The following is a 25,209-nucleotide window of genomic DNA, read 5'->3' on the forward strand; positions in this document are numbered from 1 at the left end:
ACTCTCCCTGTCCAACCCTGCTATGGACCAGTAAGTGATGGGATAGCTGGGGATAAGGAGCAGAGGAAGCATATGGTTTGCTCAAGGGAATGAGGTGGTAGGTTTGGTTCATCTGAGCTTGAGTGTTGAACTTCTAGGCAGATAAATCACAGCTGGTCACCCCAGGATGTGTTTTCCAGCACTGGTACCTCCAGGGGGGCAAATCATTTGCCCTCCCTCACGTGGTTCTTGCAGGGTGAATCACTCCCTGGGTATAACCATGTCTTTCCATGGACTATAAAAAGCAGTCTGGATGAGTAGCTCAAATTTGGGGCTTCTAATGATTTAATTTAGGGATGACACATTTTGTGTGAAGTGACCTACTCAAGGTGCATTCATCCACTGGAGGATGGATTCATCTTCTTGATGGCATCCAACGCTGAGGCCTGCAGATTGCTCAATCAAGGGAAGATATTTTCACAGCCAGTTTAATTCCATATGTCTCAAAGTGTTCACCAAAGCAATCTGGAGAGCCTTCCAGCAAGATCTTCTGACATTATCTGTCCTCCACTTTGCAAGACCCGGAGTGAAACAACCTGCCAGAACCAAGATCCTTGAAGCAGAAACCTGCTGGTCCTTCAGAGCCAGCCCCACTTTCCAACTCCCCTGCCATGGGCAGCTCCCACTAGCCCAGGTTGCTCAAAGCCTCATCCAGCCTGGCCTTGAACACCTCTAGGGAGTGAGCATCCACAGCCTCCCTGGGCAACCTGTTCCAGTGTCTCCCCACTCTCACTGTGAAGAAGGGAGGTGCAGGTTGGATATTGGGGACAATTTCTTTCCTGCAAGAGTGGTCAGGCATTGGAACAGGCTGCCCAGGGTGGTGGTGGAGTCCCCATCCCTGTGGAGGTGTTCAAGAAACCTGGGGCCATGGCACTCTGGGACATGGCTTAATGGCCATGGTGGTGTTGGGTTGATGGTTGTAGTCAATGATCTCTTCCAACCAAAGCCATTCTATGATTCTAGGGTGAGGTGGGGTCACAGCAACACTTAGAGAGCAGAAGACACCTAGCAAATACAGGAGGGAGCACCAAGAAGTGGTGGTGCTGAGCCAGAGCAAAGCCATCCCAACCTGGAAGGTAGGAGAACAAACCTGCCAGAGGTGATGCTGCTGTGCCTGGTGTGCTGGTGTTGCTTGAAGAGTTACCCAAGGAGCTGCAGAGTTGCTGCTGGTGGTGTTTGGATCTCAGGGAGTGACTTCAGCCTGTGGATGTGTCATTCTGAATGGGGTTTTGGCAGCCAAGGAAGAGGTTTTTTTTCAGAGTGTGCTTGGGGAAGCAATGGCTGCTTGGCATTTAGCAGGCATACAGAGGAAAATATGCTCCTCCACGTGGGAAAAGAGGGTTGGTTACTCAAAGAAAAAGTATTTGCAGTGAGGATTTTTCAACTGCCTGAGCAAGCTGCTTGTAAGTCAGGTGAGGATTCATAGGTTCAGAGAATGGTTTGGGCTGGAAAGGACCTCCAAGATCATCCAGTTCCAACCCCCCTGCCATGGGCAGGGACAGCTCCCACCAGCCCAGGTTGCTCAAGGCCTCATCCAGCCTGGCCCTGAACACCTCCAGGGAGAGGGCATCCACAACCTCCCTGGGCAGCCTGTTCCAGTGTCTCCCCACCCTCACTGTGAAGAATTTCTTCCTAATCCCCAGTCTCCATCTCCCCTCTTCCAGCTTCAATCCATCCCTCCCCATCCTCTCACTACAGCCCTTGTAAAAAGCTTCCCTCCATCTTTTTTGTCCCCCCCTTCAGGTGCTGGAAGGCTGCTCTAAGGTCTCCCTGGAGGCTTCTCCAGGCTGTACAGCCCCAGCACACCCAGCGTGCCCCCACAGGGGAGGTGCTCCAGCTTGGTGGCTTCCTCTGGACCTGAGTTATTATTGTGCTCTCAATTAGGCAGTGAAATGATGAGTCTGGGCAGTCAGGAGCTCTTGAGTCACTGCAGCTTGCTGGCTCTCCCTTTGCACTGCTTTACTGCTATAAGGGATTTCTGCTTCTTAGCTGGGGTGGCCTGAAAAGCTTAATGGCAAGCAGTAACTTGGGAAGCCCTTGCACTGAGGTTTGCTCTGAGGTGTTGCTCTACAGCAAGTGCACTTCCAGCTTGGTTTGCACCCCTGTAATTGGCTGTGAAAGGACCTGAATGCTGGTGCAGAGCAGAGGTAGAGGAGCTGTTAACTTCTCAGCCAGTTTTATTGTGTGTGATTTCTGGTAGCTTATCATAAGTGATAAACTTCATGAGGTTGTTCTAAACTGCTGTTTAGGACAGCAGAGCAGGTGGGAAGGTGCTCATGTGAGAAGCTGAGGATTTCCCCCCAAGCCATAAGTGCTTTGTTGTCACAGAAATTAGCACCCTCTTCCTTTGGAGGTGTAGGCAGGGTGTTGAGATAGCTGAGAGCAAGAGAGGGGTGAGCCCTTTGTGATTTGGAAGCTGGGCTCCTGGCTGGCTGAGAGGATTCATTCTATTTGGGGGCTTCAGTTTGTATTGAGAAAAGGTGATTTGGGCACCCTGATAGGTGGGCACTGTGCCTGTCCAGAGTCAGCAAACCCAGGAGCTCCTTTTCCTTAAGGCCAGGCTGGATGTGGCTCTGAGCAACCTGATCTAGTGTGAGGTGTGCCTGCCCATGGCAGGGAGGTTGGAACTGGATGATCCTTGAGGTCCCTTCCAACCCTGACAGTTCTGTGACTCTCTGATGCCAGTTGGAAGAAAGCTTTCACTGTGTCCACACACCTAGATCAGGCTTTGCACTGATTTCATCTCTGTATTTCCCCTGCTTTGTTATTGACAAGCCAGGCAGCACAGAGAGCAGCTGCTGGCAGAGAAGCACTGTCCCCAGCTCACTGGTCCTTCAAGAGAAGTGCTCTCTTCTCTCAGGAGCTGAGATGGGTCACAAGGTGAGGCAGGTCTCCCTAACATCTCATAGAAGGAATCTGAGGGCCCTTCTTCATCTCATGGGCAACCCTTACCCCACAAAGGCTTGCAAGCCAGCAACAGTGTCTGAACCAGTGGAAGAGCCATGGGAAAGGAAGTCAGAGCTTGCCAGTTTTTCATGAACTGAAGGCGGTGTAGGCTGGATGTTCTGAAAGCTCACAGAAAGTGAGGACACCTTGATGCTAGAACAGAGAGGAGCAGAGTTTCCAGACAAACATTATACACACTGATCATGCTTTGGGGATGGGGAATGGACCAGAGCAGGTCTGCAAGCCTGATCTAGCCAGCAAGGTGTTTCACCCAACCTGTCACCTCATCCTGAAGAGGACTAGCATCACCTGGGAGAGCACCTATTGCTCCTCACCTCTGGCAGATTGAACTCTCTGGGTGAGTTCACAGCCAGTTCTCCTGCTTCCAACAGTGTGTGCAGTCTCCCCGTGCCCCACCGGAGGAGAAACACTCTGGAGGTGTCCAAGACCAGGTTGGACAAGGCCTTGAGCAAGCTGGTCTAGTGGAAGGTGTCCCTGCCCATGGCAGGGGGGTGGGAACTGGATGATCTTGAAGGTCCCTTCCAGCCCAAACCCTTCTGTGAATCGATGAGCATCATAGAATCAATAAGGTTGGAAAAGACCTCAAAGATCATCAGGTCCAACCTATCACCCAAGACCACATCAAGCAGTTCTTTGTCTGACAAATGGCAGGAGCTGGGCCATAAAACAGCAAAGAACCCCCATGCCACATCCCTTTGCCCTCTCTCCCGACCAAGTGGAGGAAATAAGAGGGACAGGTGAAAAAATCAGCGCTGCTGCTTTCTTGTTTCGGTTGTAAACCGCTGAGGTCCCAGAGGCTAAGCCTGAGCTTCAGCTCCCTGTGGCGAAGAAGGAGGCGAAGCAGCAATGTGCCCAAGAGAGATGGGTGATCGCAGCCCATTGTCTTCACCTCTCCCCAGCTAAGTCGAGCCTCGGTCTCCGGCGTTCGCAGCTTGTTAGGACCTTAACTGACTGCATCTTGGGCGTGCCGCAGCAGGCAGCTGGGTTTCAAAACACCCAGTGGCAGAAACCGGGCGGTCAGGCCCGGCCGCTCCGCTGGCTTACAGTCGGGCTGCCAAACACTGCCTGCTGATTCACGGCTCGCAAAACACAGCTCCTCTGCTTTCCCAAGCCCTGGAAGAGCTCAAGAGGGAGACCCGGCTAACAGTGTAGCCCTGGCAGTGAGCTTATGTCCTGTGGTGTGCCTCCTACTGCTTTGGATTCCCTTTAGGCTCCTGTCGCTGGCACCATGAGCAACAGAGGCACAAGAAGTGATCCTCCTGGATTTTGACAGTGAGTCTCAGAGCTGTCTGGTGTTGGAGGGCTCGGGGTGGACTTTCTCACTTGAAGTCTGTTGCACAATCACATCCGTTGCTTGCTCTCAGACTCCTGTCATCCACAGGATGGAGCTGGTCCCCAGTGCCCTTTGTTCTGGTCAGCTTTATGATCTCAGGAGGGCAAAGCTACTTGACACTGTGCTGGGATTCTCACTCCAGAGCTGTTAGGAGAAGCATTTGAGACGAAGGGATGAGTTCCCATCTGAATGACACAGTAATCCTTGAGCAGCCTTGGGAAGAGCGGCCGCGCCTCTCTGCGCTGCCTCCAAGCAGCATGTGGCCGGCTGAGGACAATTCACTGCACTTTTACAGGTGCTGTCCTCCCAAGTCGGTAATTATTCTCCTTGCCTTGCAGATGGAGAGGCTGATTCACACCAAGACAGCTTATCTTGGGCCCAAAAGCAGGAAGAGCTGTCCCGGTACAGATCCTCCATCCCTCCGTCCGTACCCAGGGCTCACCTCTGCTCTCCCGGAGGGGGTTGCTGGTTCAGCTGGAAACCGCAGAGCTTTGGATGACGTTTTCCTCTCCTCCCACTGAATCAGCCTTTTATTTACTCTTTGGAATGCAAAGTAACAGGACACTCTGTGAGTTTTATCTCCCCCCCTAATCTTTTGTGTGGCCGGGGAAGTTGCAGGACCGGCTGGGAGGTTTGAGCTCGCAGAGATGGGGTGGTTTCGGGGTTGTCTGGCAGGAATCTGGGTGGGAGGGCACTGTCGGTGAAATTTGAGTTTAGGAGTCACACGGATCAGGATCCCGGTGAGACTCAGCAGGGAGGAGAAGCCTTTGTCGCCCGTCCCACGTTGGAGTTCCCCTTCCCTGCTGCTGTGGCTGGCGGGTGGCTGCTGCTCCTCTGCTAGAATTCCCGGGAACTGCCTCCAGAAGACTTCTCCCCCACCCCAGGCAACCTGCCTCCTTTCTGATGTAAGCAGCTTTCTCTTCTTTCACGTGGATGGCATTCCCGTGGCTGGGAGCTGAAGTATCCTGCTTCTCCAGACAGTGTTTGCCGCTCATCCCTGCCGCCTCCGGGACTCTCCTGGGGATCGAGCTCTTGGAACTTGCTCGCAGTGGTTTAGCTCTTGGAGTTCGCTTACAGCTGTGACAGAGAAGGACTTCTTGGCTCTCAGATTTAAGCAGTGCTTAAAGCAAAGTACTCTCCTTCTCCCCCCCAAAGGCGTTGAACCTCGACTTCTTGCTCTCATGATGCTGCCGTGGCCACGCTGATAGGAGGAGAGCACGAGGTGACAACTTCTCTTGAGTGAACTGATCCCAAGCGGGAAGAACCAGAAGGTTTGGTGCTGTCTGCTGCCGTCGCAGGGGGGTAAGTGCCTTGAGCTTGGTGTTTTAATTCCATCTTTTGTTGTGGTGGCTTGGCTGGGCTCAGCATCCTTCAGCCAGACCAGAGAGACACTGGGAAGTGTCTCACCCCAAAAGCAGGTTGGGGATGGCTGCCTTGATGTTTTGGGACTGTACAGCGCCCAGAAAGAGCTCCTCTGACCTGGGGGCAAAATGAACCCCGGCTTTAGCAGCAGAGAAATGGGAATCCTGTCACTTAGGGCTGGAATCTTCAAGGGTGGGTGTCAGGAGGATGGGACCAGGCTTTGTTCAGTGGTGCCCGGTGACAGCACAAGGGCTAATGGGCACAAACTTGAACATCAGAAGCTCCATCTGAACGTGAGGAGGAACTTCTTTAATTAAAGGGTGATGGAGCACTGGAGCAGGCTGCCCAGAGAGGTGGTGGAGTCTCCATCTCGGGAGCCATTCCAAACCTGCCTGGACATGTTCCTGTGTGACCTCCTCTAGGTGACCCTGCCTTGGCAGGGGATTTGGGCTGGGTGATCTCCTGAGGTCCCTTCCAACCCCAACCATTCTGTGATTCTGTGACATGAGCTGCCTCCCAGCTGTACAGTCTATATGTTTAGTACATGTTTTGCTTGCTTTGGTTACCTCTCCTTGTTCCAAGAGCCAGCTGGGCTGATGAATGAGTTTGTGAAAAGCCAGTGGCTTGGATGACAGGAAGCACCAGGAGCTCATGGGGACAAGTTACTGCTGGGGAGATTCCCACTGGACTCCAGAAGAAGATTTTTTCCCCTGAGAACAGTCAGACATTGGAATAATCTCCCAAGAGCAGCAGTGGAGTCCCCTACATTGGATGTACTTGGTGGGATGGGGCTCAGATCAGCGGTGGGGTGGCTGAGCACATCCCAGGGGGTGGTATGTGTAAGATGGAGAAGGGAATGTCCTTTCAAGGAAGGTGATGTGTTGGTCCAGCTTGCCAGGGTGCTGGGCCTGCTCATTTCAACTCCACTAGAAAGGTTGGACCAGGTGATCCTTGGGGTTCCTTCCAACCTGGCATTCTGGGATCCTGTGAAGCTTTTAAGAGACACCCTAGGCCTTGAAGAGTGACTTTGCTTCTTGCCACATCCCAGAGCATAGGTGTTTGCCTGGCAGCTGCCTGGGGGAAACGGGATGAAGAGGAGAAATACCCAGAAACAAAGAGCAGTGGTTGAGCTTTATCCCTATTCAGCTGCTTTATGCCCTAAGTCTGCTGCTTCACAAAGGGATGAAGTCAGGGCTGGAGCACTGGAGTCAGCCAGGTAGGGAAGGAGGGAGTGGCCGTAAAACTGGAGCGCTGGGCAGGGCTGGGCAGCAGGGGAGAGCTGAGAGCAGCTCCTGACATCAGCCAGCCCAGCAGTTTCAGCGGGCTGACTAACAAAGGCACCTTTTGAAGGGGAGTACCTCAAATCAGGAGATGCTTCCTGCTGCGCTCTGCTCAGCGGGTGGGATTCTGCTGGCTGCCGAGGGAGCTCCAGGAGCGTTTCTGTGAGAACACAGAAATTAGGTTTGGTTTTGTTTTGCACCTAACGAGAAAACAGCAGGAGCAGAGAGGGAAAAGAGCAGGAGCAGAGAGCTGACTCCATCTCTTTTTCTTTCCTTCACCCAGAGAAACACCTGCAAAAGAGCTGCGAAACTCGTGCTCTGCAGGAGACATTTTAGAGCTGAGGGAAACAAAGGTGACCCAGCAAGCACCTCCCTGGGGCATGGGAATCACCGGGCAGCTCCTGTTACACCAAACCCAGCTTCCTGGGACATTTACATGCGGGAAAAATCAGTTTCAGGGCTGGGCGTACTCGGTGGGGTGGGGCTCAGCTCAGTGGTGGGATGGCTGAGCACGTCCCGGGTGGTGGCACATGTGTAAGATGGAGAAGGGGAGATCCTCTCAAGGAAGGTGGTGATGTTGGTCCAGCTGCCTTTTAATCTTGACTGAATGCAAGAAATGTGAATATTGGAGTGGAGGGGGAAGGCATCCTTCCAAGGAGGGGAAGACGACAGAGGAAGTCAGGAGTGCAGATCTCAGTGTTGAAAGCCCCCTTTAAAGCCTCCTGCATCTCAGCACTTTCAGAACCCAGGGCTTTGCTGCTGGGTCCTTCTTTTCTTCTCTGGGGACATCATTTAATACTTGACCATACGGTCCCCAGGAGCTGTTGCTGATATGTGAGCAGCACTCTGAGTGTCCCCCCCGGATCCATGTGCAATTTCTGCTGGGCTGCTCTGTGCCTCCTCATTTTGCTTCTGGTCTCCTCTGTCGGATGAGGAGGTAGCTCCTTCTCAAAGTGCTGTAGCCTAGCTGAGAGCAGGTTTCAGGCTGGGATGAAGGGACTATTTGGCTTTGCCAGCCTTTTCCGGGTGTTTTTGGGAACAGGGGGCTTGTCCCAGGGGCTGGACACGGGAGAGTGTCCTCTTTGCAGCGGGATTTCGTAGCACGACGGTCGGTGTCACCCGGGAAGGGACAAGACCTTGGGTACACAAAGCTTTGCCCTCGAAGCTGTTGTGCACACCGGTGCCGATGCGTCCTCCTGCTGCCTGTGGGGTGGCTCCCGTTGAGAGCAGAGAGCTTTTCCTCCTTTCCTTCACTAAACAAAGGCGATGGCAGAAGGCTCTCCTTGGCCGGTGCGGGGCCGGTGCCAGGCTTTCGGGAACCACTTTCCGGGCGCGACCTTCGCCTTCGTTTCCCCTTGGAGAAAGGGGAGAGGCGCAATGTGGGAGCGTGGGGGAACCTGTGGGGTGTTTCCGCCTTCCTGCACCTGCCCAGAGCAGGGGGAGGAGGAGCTGGGCAGCCAGCCCAGCCGCGCCGAGGTGAGCAGCAGCAGCGGCAGCAGCAGCAGCAGCAGCGGCCGCGCCATGGCGGCCTGAGCCGGCGCCCTGGCCATGGAGCGCGGCCCCGCGGCCAGCGCCGCTGGCATCAGGTACAGCGCCCAGCTGCAGGTAAGGCACCAGCGGGGGGAGGCGAGCGCTGTGCGGCTGTCCCAGAAGCCGTCAGCTTTCCACCAAGCCGCCTCGTCCAGCGCTCCCATTCCTCTGAGCCTCGCCCCCCGGGGGGCTTGGGAAGGGAGGGAGCTCCTGCCGCCCCTCCGCCATCTGGTGAGGGCAGGAGAAACCTGTCTGGGGGACCGTGCCCGGTGAAGCAGGGAAAGGGAAAGGCAGCGCTGGGAGAGTGGAATTCCCACCCAATCTGTGCCAGTGTTTGACTTCCTCCACGCCAGCACTGTGAGGGGTTTGAGTTGGGCTGGAGCTTGGGAGCTGAGGGAAGGTGGACTCGGTGGAGGTGAGCTGCTCACAGGTTGTTTAGCAACAGGGCTAACAAAACCTGTTCAAGCTGTCAGAAGGGCTGACTTGAACGGAGGGCTCTGGAGCTTCGTGAATTAAGTGATGCATTAGCAGTGTGCTTGGAAACTGGAGTGAGTTTAGGCTTGGCTTTTCACCTGGCTCGTCCTGGCTGAGGGTCTTCTTTGGGTTGTGCCTTCAGAGCTTGTTCTGTGCCCCGGGGCTGTTGGAAAACCAGGCTTTTGGGTTAAAGCAGGGCAGTTGTAAAGCTCACCTGCAGCCTGGCTGGTGCTGGTCTCTGAGCCCTGGCTTTAGTGGTTGTTACCTGGCAGTGATAAAGGATCTAGCAGCTCTGGCACCCATCAGAAGCTGGCCTACAGCAAGAAACTGCTTCCCTTTCCTCCAGCCCTGGTGCCCTGTGTGTGGCAGGGCCATGGTGACTGCCAGGAGCAAGAAGGAGATGCTCTTGCTGATACCATTCAGCTCCTTGTTCCCTAGCTGGGTCGGGGCAACACTGTTAGGTGCAGCATGATCTTCCCTGCCCAGCTTGTTCTCCTGGCAGAAGGTAGGTTGTGTGGTGCTGTCAGCTTTGAGTGTTTGAGCAAGGCAGCAGCCTGCCAGGTCCCTTCAGAATCACAGAGTGGTGGCAGTTGGAAGGGAGCTCTGGAGATCATTCAGTCCAACTCCTCTGCTGAAGCAGGGCACCCACAGCAGCTTGCCCAGGATCACAATGGCCAGGTGGGTTTGGAATCTCTCCAGACAAGGAGACTCCACAACCTCTGTGGGCAGCTTGTTCCAGGCCTCCAGCACCCTCCCAGCAGAGAAATTCTTCCTCACATTCAGATGGAGCCTGCAGGGTTCCAGTTTGTGTCCATTGCCCCTTGTCCTGTCACTGGGTACCACTGACAAGAGTCTGGCCTCAACTTCTTGCCCCCCACTTTGAAGCTCTTGTTGAGCACTGATCAGATCCCCTCTGGGGCTGCTCTTCTCCAGGCTAAACAGCCCCAGGGCTCTCAGCCCTTCCTCCTCAAATCCTTTCCCCTGCTTCTGAATTAGTTTTACTCCAACTGCATCAGTTTAGGAGGAGCTGATCTGCTTCAGGAGGGACTTCCCTGAAGACAGGGCAATAAACAGCCTGTGGAATTTGTCCTTTGTGGAGCAGCTGTCGTTGGACTTGGCTCCCAATAAATACAAGAGTGGAGCAAACGTGAACTGTGTTGCAATGGCTGCGTCTGCTGCCGTGGCAGAGGAGAAGGAGCTGTGACAGGCCTTGGGCACAGTGAGGAGGAGAAGCTGCTCCTCTTCCTCAGGAAGGTGCAAGGGCTTTTCTCTGGGGTGGGAGAGCTCCTGCTCAGGCCAGTTTTGCTGCTGTTGGTGCCAAAGGCAAACAGGCACAAGGAAGGCAGGAGGAGGAAAAGGCTGCAAGTGTGCCAGACCTTTGCTCAGCAAACAAAAGCTCACTCTGTAAAACACTGAGGGAGCTGCAGGAGCGTTTCTGGGGGCCTGGCTGTGGGGGGAGGGACTGGACCAAAGGTTCTCACCTTGCCCAGGGTTGAATATGTCACTTCCATCCAAAGGCCACCGGGGCTGAGCCCTGCAAATAGCTCCCTTTGATATCCCCCCGGTGAGAGGAGGAGCAGGGAGCAGCTGGTGGGGATTGGGTTTGCCAGACAAAGGCTTTGCCTGCTTGGAGATGCTGCTGTTGGCTCCAAATGTCATGGGGCCAGATCCACCTCAAAACTCTGAGCTGGTCAAGGGTGTGGGTGAGATGTGCTGAGCTTGGAGTGTTTCAGTGAGGTCTGGAGTGCAGCTGGCTTGGGGAGGCTGCTGGAGGGGGGGTTTGTTGCTCAGTACTTTCTGTAGCAGGCAGGATGTGTTTTCAACCAGCTGTTTGCAGCTGTGCCTTGTTTCTCCTCTGGTCTTGGGGCTTGTGTTGTAGGGAGGAATTTTATGGCTCATAGCTATGTGTATCAGGCCTGCAGGGTAGCTTTCTTCCCTGCTGCTCCCCAGGCACTGCTAAGATTGAAGTCTAAACCTCTCTGCTGCAACACAGCCACAAGCAGCCTGAAGCTGCTGTCCTGCAGGCCCCAGCTGCAGAGCCTGGTGTGGGGCAGCCAGCTGAGCCTCTGCTGTCCTGTGCAAGCACTAAGCTGAGTTTCTTCTGTCATAAACCTGAAGGAATTTGGTTTCTCATATGACTCAGGATGGTCACAAGACACTGAGTGCTGTAGAGCTCCAGACCAGGTGTGTGTGACTTGTGTCTTTCACTATTGCACTTGCCCTCTGTGCCTGGAAGGCAGAACTGTCTGGAAGGCTTGGGACACACCAGTCTGGAGGACTTGGTGTCCTTTCTTTCCTGCTCCACATCCCCTCCTTAGTTCTGATGTCATCATTTTACACTGGCAGTGTCCTTCAGGAGGAGCTGAAAGCAGAAATTCATTCCCTGGCAAAGCTTCTTCAGTGCCCTCCTGCCCACAGTAGGGCAGCAGAGCATGACCCTGCCTCATGCAAGCTGAGCTCTTAGGCCTGCTGCTTCCTGGTGTTTCTTATCAGGAATAAGAGGAGATGTGAGAGGACTGTTCTTATCAGATCTCTTCCTGGGGGACTGTTGAGGTTTGCAGCTGGTTTGCACCTGATCTCAGGTGTGGAGCTGCTTGGGTGAGGGGAGCTGCACGCTGTGCATGCCACATGTCAGCAGCTTTCAGAGCTTTGGGCTCTCTCTCTCATGGCAAACAGGCTGCTTCCCCTCATGCCAGCATCACAGAGCTGCTGTTAGCTTCCAGTGTGACCCAGGAGACCTCAGGTTTTGAAGGTCTAACTTTCTTGGCTCTCCATTGCTCTGCCCACCCCCAGCCCTGATCTCAAAGCTCTGAGCTCTGCTGGCTGGCAGCACCCTGAGCTGGTTGGTGACCTGATGGATTTCATTCCTTTCATTTCTCCTTGGGATGTTTTAGTTTTTATTGACCACCACCTGAGGCAGGTGTGGCTGCAAAAGGGGAGGTGGGAATTGCCTCTTTGATACACACACAGGCTGGGATCTGCAGGGTGTAATTAACCCAGCAAGAGTCTAACCGTGTTGTCTGGTGACCCTGCTTCATCTGTGACCTCCCCAGGCCACCTCCAGCTTTGTCTTCTGCAGGTTCCTGTCCTTGGCAGTGTACATTAGTGCCAGCCAGAGAGGCTCTTGTAGTGAGACTGCCTTGGTGGCACACCTGCTCTTCTGTGATCAGCTTTGGCCCTCAGCAGAGCTGTGGTGGACCAGCTGAGGCTGGAGTGGATAAACCTCAAGGGAAGCAGTTGAATCTCATAGCTGCCTTGAGCTGGAAAAACAACCAGCAGTGATAAGGGACAGGTGGAACTCATGGCCAGGGGCCTCCCCCTCCTCCTGTGGGTCAGGGTTGAGTGGACCAGGCACTGAGAGAGCAATAGAGCATCTGTTTTGGAGGAGAGGGGAGCAGAGAGGGCTTTTGGTGCTTGGGACACCTCACCCTGTCTTACTGGAACCCAACAAGCCAGCAAAGAGCCTCTGTGGGAGCTCCTGATCCCAGATGGATCCATTCTGTACACATCCCAGAAGTCTTCTTGCTGGAGAACACCTCTGCAGGAGGGTAGCCCTGCTTCCTGGTAAGCATCTCCAGCCCAGAGCTGGCTGTGGCAGTTGCCACCAGAGCTGGCTGTGGCAGTTGCCACCAGAGCTGGCTGTGGCAGTTGCCACCATCCCTGTGTGCCTGCTGAATTTCCTGCTGACTGAATTAGTCACTTCTGCATCTGGTTTGTCCAGTCTGGCAGAGTTGGGGTTGCTCTCTAAAAATACTTTGTGTGGCTGGAGGAGGAGTGGGAAGGTTTGCTTACACACAGGGCTTCTCCCTGAGCTCTCAGCACGAAGGAGTTGCCTGCAGGAGCCCCCCAAGAGCTGTGTAAACCTACCTGTGTGCACTCCTTTCCCAGGTTTCCTCATGGAGTTGGTGCTCCAGGGGAAAACTGAGGCATGAAAGAAATGGAGCAAGACCTTTCTGACCCTTTCACTTGATTGCCTTGTGGCTTTCCTGCTGGGACCAGAAACCTCTGGTCCTGCTGTGGAGAGCCCTGCTGTGAGGGGTGAGGGCCGAGAGAGGAGGAGCAGGAGGAAGTAATCCAAGCTGTGAGTCAGGCAGAGAGAAGAGCAAGGAAGGTTTTGTGTCAATAATGTTTATTGGAGTAGTTTCCTTGAGAAGGGTGAGACTCAGCCCTTGAGTCACCTTGGGCTGGTGATAGCTGCCTGGAGAAGCATGGACGGGGTGAGAGCAGGACGTGCAGATCCTCCCTGCTTGCCAGCTGAGGTGGGAAGCTCAGTACATGGGAAGGAAATTCATAGTATCAGTCAGGGTTGGAAGGGACTACAAGGATCAGCTAGTTCCAACCCCCCTGCCATGGGCAGGGACACCCCACACTAGATCAGCCTGGCCAGAGCCTCAGCCAGCCTGGGCTTAAACACCTCCAGGGACAGGGCCCCAACCACCTCCCTGGACAACCCATTCCAGGGCTTCACCACTCTCATGGGGAAGAACCTCCTCCTCACCTCCAGCCTCAATCTCCCCACCTCCAGCTTCATTCCATTCCCCCTAGTCCTATCAGTCCCTGAGATCCTGAGCAGTCCCTCCCCAGCCTTCCTTAGGCCCCCTTCAGATCCTGGAAGGCCACAATGAGGTCACCTGGGAGCCTTCTCTTCTGCAGACTGAACAGCCCCAACTCCTTCAGTCTGTCCTCACAGGAGAGGTGCTCCAGCCCTCTACTCATCCTCCTGGCCCTTCTCTGGACACCTTCCAGCACCTCCACATCCCTCTTGTAACAGGGGCTAAGGAAGGCTCAGAGTGCTCTTGATTGAACTCTGCTCTTCCAAGCCTGCCTTGCTTTTGATTTCTCTGCCCTCTGCCTAGCTCACAGGATAGTGACCAGCACCACGGAGGAGGTTTCCCAGTGGGCAGAAGTGGTGGCAGGGGAGGGGATGAGGAGCACAGCAGAGGCTCAGCCGTGCTGCTGGAGCACAGACAGCTCTGGTACAAGGGTCAGAAGGCTGCTGAGTGTGGGCAGGGAAGGTTCAGCCTCTTACTCAGAGGTCAGGACACAGGGACTCGTCTGAAGTCTTCCCAGCACAACTTGATTCAGCATTCCTGTAGTGCCTGGGGGATGCTTCAGATCCTCTGCCTTGATCTGAGTGAGGGCTTGCAGGGATCACTGCTGCTTACCCAGGAGACAGCCCTCTGAGGCAGGGGGCAGAGCTAGCTGGGGCTGTAATGGCAAAGCAGGGGATGGGGAGGTTGAGGTCTGGAATACAGAGCAGAGGGCAGGGAGGGAAACCTCTTTGGATCCAGCCTCATATCCACCTCTGATCACTGAGTGATGAACAGTGGCTGCTTCTGCACCTCTCACAGGAGTAATAACATCAGTAACCTCCCCAGGAGCCCCCACACTCATGTTCTGGTGCTGTGGGTGCCATTGCCATCTCAGCTTTGGAGCACAGAGCAAGGGCCTGCTCTGAACTCTCACACCTTTAAAATCTTTCATCCTTTTTTTCCCCCCAGAAGAGCAGAGAAACTGTCTGAAGACAGATCAGTGCTGAGTTTTCTTGCCTAACTCCCCTTGGCCAGGCTGCAGCTGCCTGTGGGGGGTGCTGGGGGCAGAGGGGAGCTGTGTTTCCCTGCTGGTTCAATCACACTGACGCTTGCTGCCATCTCAGAGCTGTCTCCCTGCAAAGACCCAACCCAAAGAGGGTGTTCAGTGCATCACCCACAGCACTGTGGAGTCTTGGCCAGTGTGTCCCTGCTGCCAGCCTCTCCTCACCTTGTCCTGGCAGTTTGGTGAGACCTGAGTTCTGGGGAGTCTCCTTATTAAACCCAAGGGTTGAACACCTTGTGCCCTAAACCCCTTGCTCAGAGTACACAGACACTCTGCCTGTGACCTGGGGGCAGGAGGTTCCTCCCACCCCAAGCAGCCTGGGAAAGCAGCTTCTGTGTGAGCAGATACAGCACTGGAACCCCTGAGGCTGTTTTCCTTGCCACAGGCTTCTGCAGAGCTCTGAAGGGAATGAAATGATTGTCTTTGTGCTGAAGAAACTGGAAATCCAGGGGAGGCTTGGCACTGCAGACAGCCCCTGGGGGGGAAGGAGGGAGCTGCTTTGTGTCTGCTTGCCTCTCTTCACCTGTTTTGGGTTATTCCTTGTATGACTTGGAGAGGTTTTACCCAGACCTGTGGTGCTGGGCCAAGGGGCAGTGGCTTCAAACTGGAAGAAGCTGGATTAAGATGAGACATCAGGACGAAGTTCTGGGCAGTGAGGGTGGTGAGAGCCTGGAAGAGGTGGCCCAGAGAAGCTGTGGAAGCTCCAGCCCTGGAAGTGTTCAAAGCCAGGCTGCCTTGAGCAGCTTGGTCTAGCAGGAGGTGTCCCTGCCCTTGGCAGGGGGTTGGAAATGGATGGTCTTTAAGGTGCCTTCCAACCCCAACCAGGCTGACACTGTGGTTTGGAAGCTGATGGGACCCAGATGCCTGTCTCAGCCCATGTGTCAAGCTCCAGGCTACCTTGACTTTGGCTGAGTTGTTTCCTGTGTGTAGTTAACCTTCATTTTGTGTCTTCTGTCTTGGAGTCTCCTTGGGTTTCACCTGAAAAGAGTGTCCTGTGTGACCATGGAAACTAGATGGGAACTGGAGTATCCCTTGTGGGGTTGTCCTCTGGGGCTCTGCTAGCTCTTTTCTTTTGTCTGGTGGTTGCTGGATCTTGGTGACACAGCCAGCCTGGCACCTTGGAGAGGATGTGCCTCACATTGGTCTCTCTCTGCTCAGCCCTGGGCAGTAAATCTCACAGACAGATGAAGGCTTTCTTCCCCATGCTGCAGTGGAGAGCTGTCAAATGGTGAATCCAGATCCCTCTGAGAGCAGAAAGCTGGCAGCTTGCTTGGTTTGTGGTGGCCCTCTCGTGCTTGCAGGGGATTAAACTCCCAGAGCCCTTCAGAAGCATGTAGGGTAAGGTGCCTGCCACAGCCCTTTCTGGTGCAAAGGGCCTTGGGCAAATACCACAGGGAGGAGAGGCTCTGGGGAGGTGTGGAGGGTGGGAGGAGAGGACAGACTGGGTGAAGGAGAGGGCAGAAGGAGTGGGGGAGCAGCGCAATGGGAGCTGGGCCTCCCTGCAAGGAGAGGCTTGGGAGGGGTGAAACCCCAAAGCACTGCACCCCAGGGAGGGGCAGAGGAAGGCTGGGGCTGCAGGGGAGCACTGAGGTCCCTCTGGCAGCAGCATCTGCTGGCTGCTTGGTTTTCCTGACTGAGGGGCTTGTGATGTTGGCACCAAATCAGCCCAAGCCATTAGTGTGTGTTTGTGTCAGCCCTGGGCTGGGGGAGGACAGGCAGCATCTGACCCCAGGGGACAAGGACAGGACTGTGCTTGAATGCAGGGGATTTGTGCTGGCCTGGCACTTTGTGTTGTGGTGTCCTGGCTGTTGTGCAGAGCCCAGGAAGCTGCCAGATGCCTGGGAAGGCTTGAGAGAGTGGAAAAACCACAGAGCCATGGAATACCAGCTGGGAGGGGACCTCAGGGTCCAGCTTTTTGGGGGGCAGATGGGAAGGTGGTGACTGGAGAGGTGAGGCATTGTCATGGCTTGGGCTGGTGGCAGCAGGCAGGGAACCTCTGCTCCCTGAGGAGGGGCTGGACACGAGAGCAGACCACATCCTCTGCTCTCCCAGCATGGGTTAGCCAGCTCTGGGCAGGAGAGGAAGTGATGGGGTGGTGGGTGTGGATCTGAGCCCTTCAGACCTGCCCGAGGATAGTCTGGCCATCCTCTGCAAGCATCTGGGGCTGCAGCTGCTCTGAGTGCTCCCTGGGCTGCAGCTGCAGGTATGTGAGCAGGGCAGGGGAGAGGGGCAGGAAAGGGAAACCCTGGGGCATGAAAAGGGAAACCCTGGGGCATGAAAAGTGAAACCCTGGGGCACTGAGGCAATTGCACTGCCACAGAGACCTTCCTCTTCCTCTCCCTGCCTGCTGTGGGGTGGTGACAGCAGCGAGGGCTGTGTGATGTGGGTGCCCTTCCATGTTCCTGGGTTGCTGCCTTGGAGAGCTTCAGCCTCCTCTCCTGGGAGCTGGGCTGGGGCTGTGGTGGGCTGAGGGCTCAGCCTCTTGCCTGGGAGCTGGGCTGGGGCTGTGGTGGTCCTGAGGGCTCAGCCTCCTGTCCTGGGAGCTGGGCTGGGGCTGTGGTGGGCTGAGGGCTCAGGCTCCTGTCCTGGGAGCTGGGCTGGGGCTGTGGTGGGCTGAGGGCTCAGCCTCCTGTCCTGGGAGCTGGGCTGGAGCTGTGGTGGTCTGAGGGCTCAGGCTCCTGTCCTGGGAGCTGGGCTGGGGCTGTGGTGGGCTGAGGGCTCAGGCTCTTGCCTGGGAGCTGGGCTGGGGCTGTGGTGGGCTGAGGGCTCAGGCTCTTGCCTGGGAGCTGGGCTGGGGCTGTGGTGCTCTGAGGGCTCAGCCTCTTGCCTGGGAGCTGGGCTGGGGCTGTGGTGGGCTGAGGGCTCAGCCTCTTGCCTGGGAGCTGGGCTGGGGCTGTGGTGGGCTGAGGGCTCAGCCTTTTGCCTGGGAGCTGGGCTGGGGCTGTGGTGGGCTGAGGGCTCAGCCTCTTGCCTGGGAGCTGGGCTGGGGCTGTGGTGCTCTGAGGGCTCAGGCTCCTGTCCTGGGAGCTGGGCTGGGGCTGTGGTGGTCCTGAGGGCTCAGGCTCCTGCCCTGGGAGCTGGGCTGGGGCTGTGGTGGGCTGAGGGCTCAGCCTCTTGCCTGGGAGCTGGGCTGGGGCTGTGGTGGTCCTGAGGGCTCAGGCTCTTGCCTGGGAGCTGGGCTGGGGCTGTGGTGGTCCTGAGGGCTCAGGCTCCTGCCCTGGGAGCTGGGCTGGCGCTGTGGTGGGCTGAGGGCTCAGCCTCTTGCCTGGGAGCTGGGCTGGGGCTGTGGTGCTCTGAGGGCTTTTGGTTTCTTTCTTTTAATTCGATGGTTGTGCCCCAAGCAGAAGTGCAGGAGGCCTGTGGTGGCCCAGGAGATGCTTAGGGAGGAAGTAGCTTGGTTTCTCCTTTACAGGAATGCTATTTACAGTGTGCTGTGCCCCTTGAGCTCTGCTGCCACACCTGCCACAGGCAGCTTCGGAGGGTGGATGTTTGCCTGCAGCTTCAGCTGCCAGCAGGCACAGATCTTGGAGGTCGTGGGCTTGTGACCTGCCATGGCCACAGGGGTGTGTGTGTGGACTCACCCCTGAGTCTGAGTGAGCTGATGACTTTGTATCAGGCCCAAAAGGGAATTAGGTGTGTGCAGAAAAGCGAAACAGAAGCCTTCAGGGTCTGTCCTGCCGTGGGGCGGCTGCAGAGCCTTCTGCTCTCGTCGCTGGGGACAGGTCGCTCTGCTCTAGGCTGCTCTGTGCTTGCACCTCTCCAAACCAGGCTTTGGGAGCAGCCTTTCCACCATCCTGCCTTCTCTCCTCTCCCAGGACATGAACAACCTGGATGAAGGGGTGGAGTTCCTCCCTGCCATGAACTCCAAGAAGATGGAGAAGCGTGGCCCGCGGCGGCGGGTGGTCATCGCCGTCACCGTCGCCGTGTTCCTGCTCCTCTCCCTGGTCACTGGCCTCCTGGTTTGGCACTTCAAATGTGAGTGTGGTGACACCCTGGGAGCCTGGCCCCGTGGAGAAGCTTCCTTTATCCCCTGGGGTGGGTTGTAATTACCCCCCCACAACAAAATTGCCAGCCCAGCTCAGCTGGAAGCAGATGAAGCTTCATTTACAAACCCAGACATAGGGAACGCAGTGAAAATGCACAGCATAGGCAATACCACCACAAACCCCCCCTGCACAGGACCCCAGGGGGTTACCAGCCCCAAAGTGCCACATCCCCTTGCCCCCACACACCCCATTTCCAGCCCCCTGCCCCAGCAGCCCTGCCTGCCCTTTCTGACTGCTCCTTTGCCTTCCAGATAGGAACGCTCCTGTCCGGAAGGTTTTCAATGGCCACTTGAGGGTTCTGAACTGGGAGTTTGTTGATGCCTATGAGGACTCCAGCTCTCCAGAGTTCCAGATGCTGGCCAAGAAGGTCAAGAGCACGGTAAGAGGCTTCTTGCACCCTCCTCCTGTGAGCAGGACGTTTTCCTCTTGTCTTGTGGCTGTGGGGCTGCTGCCTGTAGCACAGCTGGGCGGGAGGCTGCCTGGGAGCATGCTGGGGTGGGTGGCTGAGTCCCCGTCCCTGGAGGTGTTCAGGAAACCTGTGGCCATGGCACTCTGGGACATGGTTTAATGGCCATGGTGGTGTTGGGTTGGTGGCTGGACTCAGAGGTCTTTTCCCAGCCCTAAGCTAGGGCTGGGAGCTGAGGCAGGAGGGTGCCTGCCCTCCATGCTGAAGCCATGGCTGCTCTCACCTTTCCCCCCAGACTCAGGTGCTCGCTGTGCTTCCCTCGGGGAAGAGTGGGGTGAGCTGAGTCAGAGCAGGCTGTGGTGTGCAGGTCTGGGCACTTCTGGGACTCTCCACTCTCCTCCTTCCTCTCTTGGGCCCCTGCAGATTCCTGCAGCCAGGGATGTCGGGTATGTGCCCTGATTTTCCATAGCAGGCTTGAAGCTCTGTCTGTCTTTAGCCTTTCCCTCTCCTCGCTCCCAGCCGTGCTCAACCACCCTTCTTTACACTTGCAGGTGGAGGAGATCTACAGGAACCACGCAGATATTGGCCCATACCACAGGGAGACCTTGATAACTGCCTTCAGGTGAGGGTTGGATCTGCCTGAGCCCTGTCTGGGAGCAGAGGAAAGGCACTCCCCAGGCTGGCAGGGACCTTTGCTGGCCATGATTTGTTTATCTTGGCGCTGAGACTCTCCCTGCCCCGTGGTCATCCTCCACAACTGGCTCCTCAAGCACCCTGGCCTCTGCTGCTGCTGATACTGTGAGCCCTCCCATGTCTGTCCCAGCTCTCACCCCATAATGCCCCTTCCCCTGCAGCGAAGGCAGTGTCATTGCCTACTACTGGTCAGAGTTCCTTGTGCCCAAGTACCTGGAGGAGAGGCTGGACATGGCCATGGCAGACAAGCAGAGCCTGGTGCAGCGGTGGAATCCTCGCCTGCGGAACCCCATGCTGAAGGTGGAGTCGGTCGTCGCCTTCCGTGAGTGCTGCTCCTGCTCTCCTTGGGCCTCTCTGTGGGGGACATGTTTCACTGGAGGGGGACATTTCACTGCAGGGGTAAGCTGCTGGCCACAGCCCTGCCTTGGGGACAACTCTCAAGGGTGGGTTTAAGGACCTGGCTTTCACAGCGCGGCTTTGATGGGCCGTGCAGATTCAAGAGGTCATGCAAACCCTCTGCCCTTCCCTGAGCTATCCTCTGAGTTCATCTGGAGAGGGACAGGGATGAATCTTCCCTCCTGCAGAGGCAAAGCTTCACCATTCAGCTCCCCAGAGCATGGGTAGGAGCAGCCTCCTCATGGCTGGCTTGCAGGGAGAGACCCCTCCAGCAAAGCCAGATCAGTGCAGGTCCCAGGACAACTTCATAGCATCACAGAATGGTAGGGGTTGGAAGGGACCTCTGGAGATCATCAAGTGCAACCACCCTGCCAAAGCAGGATCACCTAGGGCAGACCAATAGAGTCACAGACTGCTAGACATTCAGCTTTGCTCCCAGGGCCTCTGCACAGCCCAAAGATGACAACTCCTCTCTTTCCTCCTGCAGCTGCTGACCCCAGCATAGCTCACTCCACTCGGGACAGTAAGTACAGCTCTTCCTCAGTCCATTTATGGCCTCTTCTGGGTGGTGGTTTCCCTTGTAGGATGTGGAAAGGCCTGAAGAGATGTGCTCTGCAGACCTCTGTGTGCTGCATGGAGCTGGTTTGGGGTCAGCCAGCCTTTGGCACAAGCCTTGCTGTTACCTGGCAGGAGTGGGTGGCCCCTGGCTGTGCTTCCCCAGTGCCTCACCTTGTAGATGGAGGGAGATCAGCAAGGCTGCTCCCTGCAAGAGCTGGCTCCTCAGGGTGCTGAACTCTGTATCTTGGGGACAGGCAGAGTAGAAGCTCCTTGCTTCCCTTCTTAACTCTTCCCTGCTCTCCTGGGCAGAAAGCTGCATCTTTGCCCTCCATGCCAAGGAAGGGGAGATCACCACTTTCACCACCCCAGGCTTCCCCAACAGCCCCTACCCCAACAACGCACTCTGCTACTGGACACTGAGGGCAGATGCCAACTCCATCATCAGCCTGACCTTCAAGACACTGGAGCTGGAGCAGTGCAGAGATGACAGTGACTACATCAAGGTGTACAACTCTCTGAGCCCCGTGGAGCCCCATGCCTTGGTCAGGTGAGGGTCCTCAGGAGGTGTCTGCACAACACTGAGTGCTGCTGCACGGCGGCAGGGTGACACCGAGAGCTGCTGCTGGTACCCGAGCTCCTGTCCCTGCTCAGGGGTGATCTCTGCTGCTTGAGGCTCTCTCTGCAGCTCTGGCTAACAGATTTTGGTCCTTTCCTTCCCAGGCTGTGTGGGAATTATGCCCCTTCCTACAACCTGACCTTCCTGTCCTCCCAGAACGTCATGCTCGTCACGCTGGTTACCAACAAGGAGGGCAGATTCCCTGGCTTCAAAGCTGAGTTCTTCCAGCTCCCAAAGATGAAAAGTGAGCAGAAGCCTTGGTCCAGTTCCCCCCCACCTCTCCCTGCCACAGAGAGCTGAAGAAGGAGGTGCAGCTGTGGCTGTGATCAGTTTGCCAGTGGTGTTTCCAGGGCTGGGAGCCACAGCTTGGCTCTCGGAGCTTGCCTTGCCTCTGGTGCTCTTGGCTGCTGTAATGATGTCCCTCGAGGAGGGCAGAATCAGAGTTATGTTGGATTAGACATGCAGATTGATGGATGCAGGAAGCACCTAATTGATCTCCTGGGTTCTCTCCAAGCCTTGGAGCAGAGCTGCTCTCTCCAGAGATGGACTTAACCTTGTTAGAGGCTGCTGCATCTGCCTGCCTGCCTCGGGCGATGGCTGAGGCTGGGGCAAACCACATCTCTTTACATCTCTAACCTCTTCTCATCTGCTTGCTTATCTTCCAGCCTGTGGTGGGACTCTGAGAGGAGAGAGTGGCACCTTCACAACTCCCTATTACCCAGCACACTATGCCCCAGACATGGACTGTGTCTGGAACATAGAGGTAAGAGCAAGTCCTCTCTTTGCCTTAATTAGCCAGTTAAATGAATTGGGTTATGCAGGACACTGTCCAAGTGAGCTCACAGCAGTGCTGCCTGGAGGCTTAGAGTCTGGCATGACTGGAGGGGAGGCTCTGGGAGCTGAACCTTGCTTGGACACTGACTGTAGCCCCCAGTAACCATAGCTTGACACACAGAACACAAGAGCATGTGGGCTTTGGGACAGGCCAGGCACCTGCTGCCAAAACTGGTGGTGAGAGCAACCTCCTGCCCTGGTAGCACAAGCAGAGTGCCAGAGGTCTGGCTTCACCCTCACCTCTCTGTGCTTGGTTGATCTGGGGTGCTGAGGTCAGCTCTGAAGGACAGCATGAGCCATGGTGGCTCTGCAGGGAGATGGTTCTTTTTCTTCTTGCCTTTTTCAGTTATCTTCTCCTCCCAAACCCTTCCCCCATAAAGCACAGTCCCACTTCCTGTGCTCCAGAGGACAAGGTGCCCCTGACCCTGCTTCCCTCTGCAGGTTCCCTCCAGGAAGAACGTGAAGGTGCGTTTCAACATGTTCTTCATGCTGGAGCCTGGCATCCCAGTCACCTCCTGCACCAAGGACTATGTGCAGATCAACAGCACCAGGTAGGTGCCAGGTCTTCTCTGACCCACAGCCTTGGCACCTTGTGGGTCCTTAACCTTGCTGTGCTGGTGCTTGGGTCTGGCCTGCTCTCCTAGCCTGATGCCCTGTGGTGAGAGGCAGCAGGACATCCATTTCTGAGCCTTGGGCCCTGGGTTTGTTGCTTGTGGCAGCTGAACCCCCTCCAGATGTGGTGGACCACCCTGTCCCATGCTTCATGTGCAGGAAGGCAGAAACATCTGGCATGGCTGTGCTTGGCTGAGCACACCTCCATGGGGAGGGCAGCCAGGTTGTGTTCTGTGATGCATTTGCTGTTTGCTGTTGCACAACCCAAGGTGAGCTGGGCCACAGGGCCAGCTTGGCACTGTGCAGGAGGAGGGAGCAGTGTTGCCTGACAGCATTTTGGGCAAGGGAGCTGATCCTTCCTCAGAGAGAGGCTTCAGAGTCAGCACCTTACATCTGTGACCCAGGCTAGTTCCTGCAGTGGGGCTTGTGTCACTGGTGGGATAGAATCATAGAATCAGTAAGGTTGGAAAAGGCCTCAGAGATCATCAAGTCCAACCTGTCACCCAACACCCCATGGACCCAGGCAAGGCTTTCCCCCATCCACCACACAAAACCACCTTCTTCAGAAGGCATGTCCCATCTCTATGATAGGATCCTCTGGCTGTAGAGGCTCCACAAAGACAGAGCCATGAGGGGTCTGAGAGCACTGAGGCAGGCAGGGGTCTGGGTGAACTTGCTCCCACGTGCTTCCAAGGTCACAGCTTGGTGTTTGCAGCTGTCCCAAACCTTCAGCCAACAGCAGAAGGTCCTGTGTGCAGAGCTTGAGGCCCAGCAGCTCACACTGTCTGTTCTCTCCCCTCAGCTTTCTGGGTCCTGAGGGGAGTTCAGGATTGGAAGGTGGTTTGCCGAGTGCTGACCTGCACCACGTGGTTCACCTTCACCCTCTCTCCCTGCAGGTACTGTGGGGAGCGTTCCCAGTTCGTGGTGGCCAGCAGCACCAACAGAATGGAGGTGCAGTTCCACTCAGACAAGTCCTACACAGACACTGGCTTCTCTGCTGACTACCTGTCCTACGACTCCAGTGACCGTGAGTTGAGCCTGATCTGCCTGGGGGCTGGGGGCTGGGGGCTGGCCCTGCCCTGGCCTCACACTGCCTTGGGAAGCAGGCTTTGCCAGGGGATAGGAGCAACTCTTATTTTCCTCCAAGCCCTCTTATTTTCCTGCAGACCTCCTGACTCTCCTGCAGGCCCCCTTTATTTTCTTTTGAGCCCCCCTGTTTTCTAGTTGATTAGTTAGGGTTGGGTGATCAGTTGGACTTGATCATAAATCAATAAGGTTGGAAAAGACCTCAGTGATCATCAAGGCCAACCTGTCACCCACCACCTCATGACTACTAAACCATGGCTCCAAGTGCCACATCCAATCCCTTTTTGAGCACCTCCAGGGATGGGGACTCCACCACCTCCCTGGGCAGCACATCCCAATGGCCAATTCCTCTCTCTGGGAAGAACTTTCTCCTCACCTCCAGCCTAAACTTCCCCTGGCACAGCTTGAGACTGTGTCCTCTTGTTCTGGTGCTGCTGGCCTGGGAGAAGAGACCAACCCCCTCCTGGCTACAACCTCCCTTCAGGGAGTTGTAGAGAGCAAGAAGGTCTCCCCTGAGCCTCCTCTTCTCCAGGCTAAGCAACCCCAGCTCCCTCAGCCTCTCCTCACAGGGCTGTGCTCAAGGCTTCTCTTGGAGGTCTCTTCCAACGTGGTTGACTCTGTGATGATTCTGTGGTGTGCTTTGGGGAGGGGGACACAGAGGGGACAGCTGTCAGTCTCAAGCTGTTGTTTGAAGCCTTTCCTGTGCCCTCAGCCTGCCCTGGCAAGTTCACCTGCAACACTGGCCGCTGCATCGACAGGAGCATGCGCTGCGACGGCTGGCTGGACTGCGTGGACGGCAGCGACGAGAGGTCCTGCAGTAAGTCATCCTTTGGGCTCTTGCTGGCTTCTCAGGGGAGGTGTGCTGCCTTGAAAGTGTGCCCCCCAACTAATCTGAGACAGTTACCCCCCCAGCCCAGTTTGGGATGGAAACAAATGAAGCTCTGTTTACTCTAGAATTAGGACATGCAATGAACAAGTACAAAATGTGCAATGTGTGGACAAGAGAGAGAGAGATTTGTAACAACACAGAAACTCCTCAGACCCCCAGGATGGACCCAGGGGGCCCATTCCCCTCCTCTTCTCCCCCCTGGATGGACCCAGGGGGCCCATTCCCCTCCTCTTCTCCCCCCAGGATGGACCCAGGGGGCCTATTCCCCTTCTCTTCTCCCCCTAGGATGGACCCAGGGGGCCCATTCCCCTCCTCTTCTCCCCCCAGGATGGACCCAGGGGGCCCATTCCCCTCCTCTTCTCCCCCCTGGATGGACCCAGGGGGCCCATTCCCCTCCTCTTCTCGACCCAGGGGGCCCATTCACCTCTTCTTCCCCTACTCCCTCCCTCCTTTCTGTTACCTCACACAGCAGAGACAGCCCTGGCAAGGCCAC

The 25,209-nt window shown here is 56.0% G+C and overlaps 1 protein-coding gene across 3 annotated transcripts in view; it reads left to right on the forward strand.

The window, feature by feature from the left end:
• Positions 1–4,938: 4,938 nt before the first annotated feature.
• Positions 4,939–25,209, forward strand: part of ST14 (ST14 transmembrane serine protease matriptase) — a 28,658-nt gene continuing 8,387 nt past the window's right edge. Inside the window, exons 1-13 of one of the 3 annotated variants that reach the window (XM_068160038.1) lie at positions 4,939–5,244; positions 5,495–5,641; positions 18,396–18,555; positions 18,878–19,005; positions 19,584–19,654; positions 19,887–20,047; positions 20,609–20,644; positions 20,989–21,226; positions 21,400–21,539; positions 21,961–22,058; positions 22,571–22,680; positions 23,638–23,768; positions 24,540–24,644. In XM_068160038.1, the coding sequence (XP_068016139.1) occupies positions 18,399–18,555; positions 18,878–19,005; positions 19,584–19,654; positions 19,887–20,047; positions 20,609–20,644; positions 20,989–21,226; positions 21,400–21,539; positions 21,961–22,058; positions 22,571–22,680; positions 23,638–23,768; positions 24,540–24,644 (1,375 nt within the window). In that variant the 5' untranslated portion in view covers positions 4,939–5,244; positions 5,495–5,641; positions 18,396–18,398. Of the gene's footprint in view, positions 5,642–8,494; positions 8,587–18,395; positions 18,556–18,877; positions 19,006–19,583; positions 19,655–19,886; positions 20,048–20,608; positions 20,645–20,988; positions 21,227–21,399; positions 21,540–21,960; positions 22,059–22,570; positions 22,681–23,637; positions 23,769–24,539; positions 24,645–25,209 lie in introns of those variants that run through there. The other 2 variants (XM_068160036.1, XM_068160035.1) reach the window with 2 other exon arrangements.

This window comes from Melanerpes formicivorus, unplaced genomic scaffold (assembly GCF_026170545.1).
Source record: "Melanerpes formicivorus ecotype bairdi unplaced genomic scaffold, bMelFor1.0.p_v2 SCAF_47, whole genome shotgun sequence".
In the NCBI taxonomy this organism is placed as follows: domain Eukaryota; kingdom Metazoa; phylum Chordata; class Aves; order Piciformes; family Picidae; genus Melanerpes; species Melanerpes formicivorus.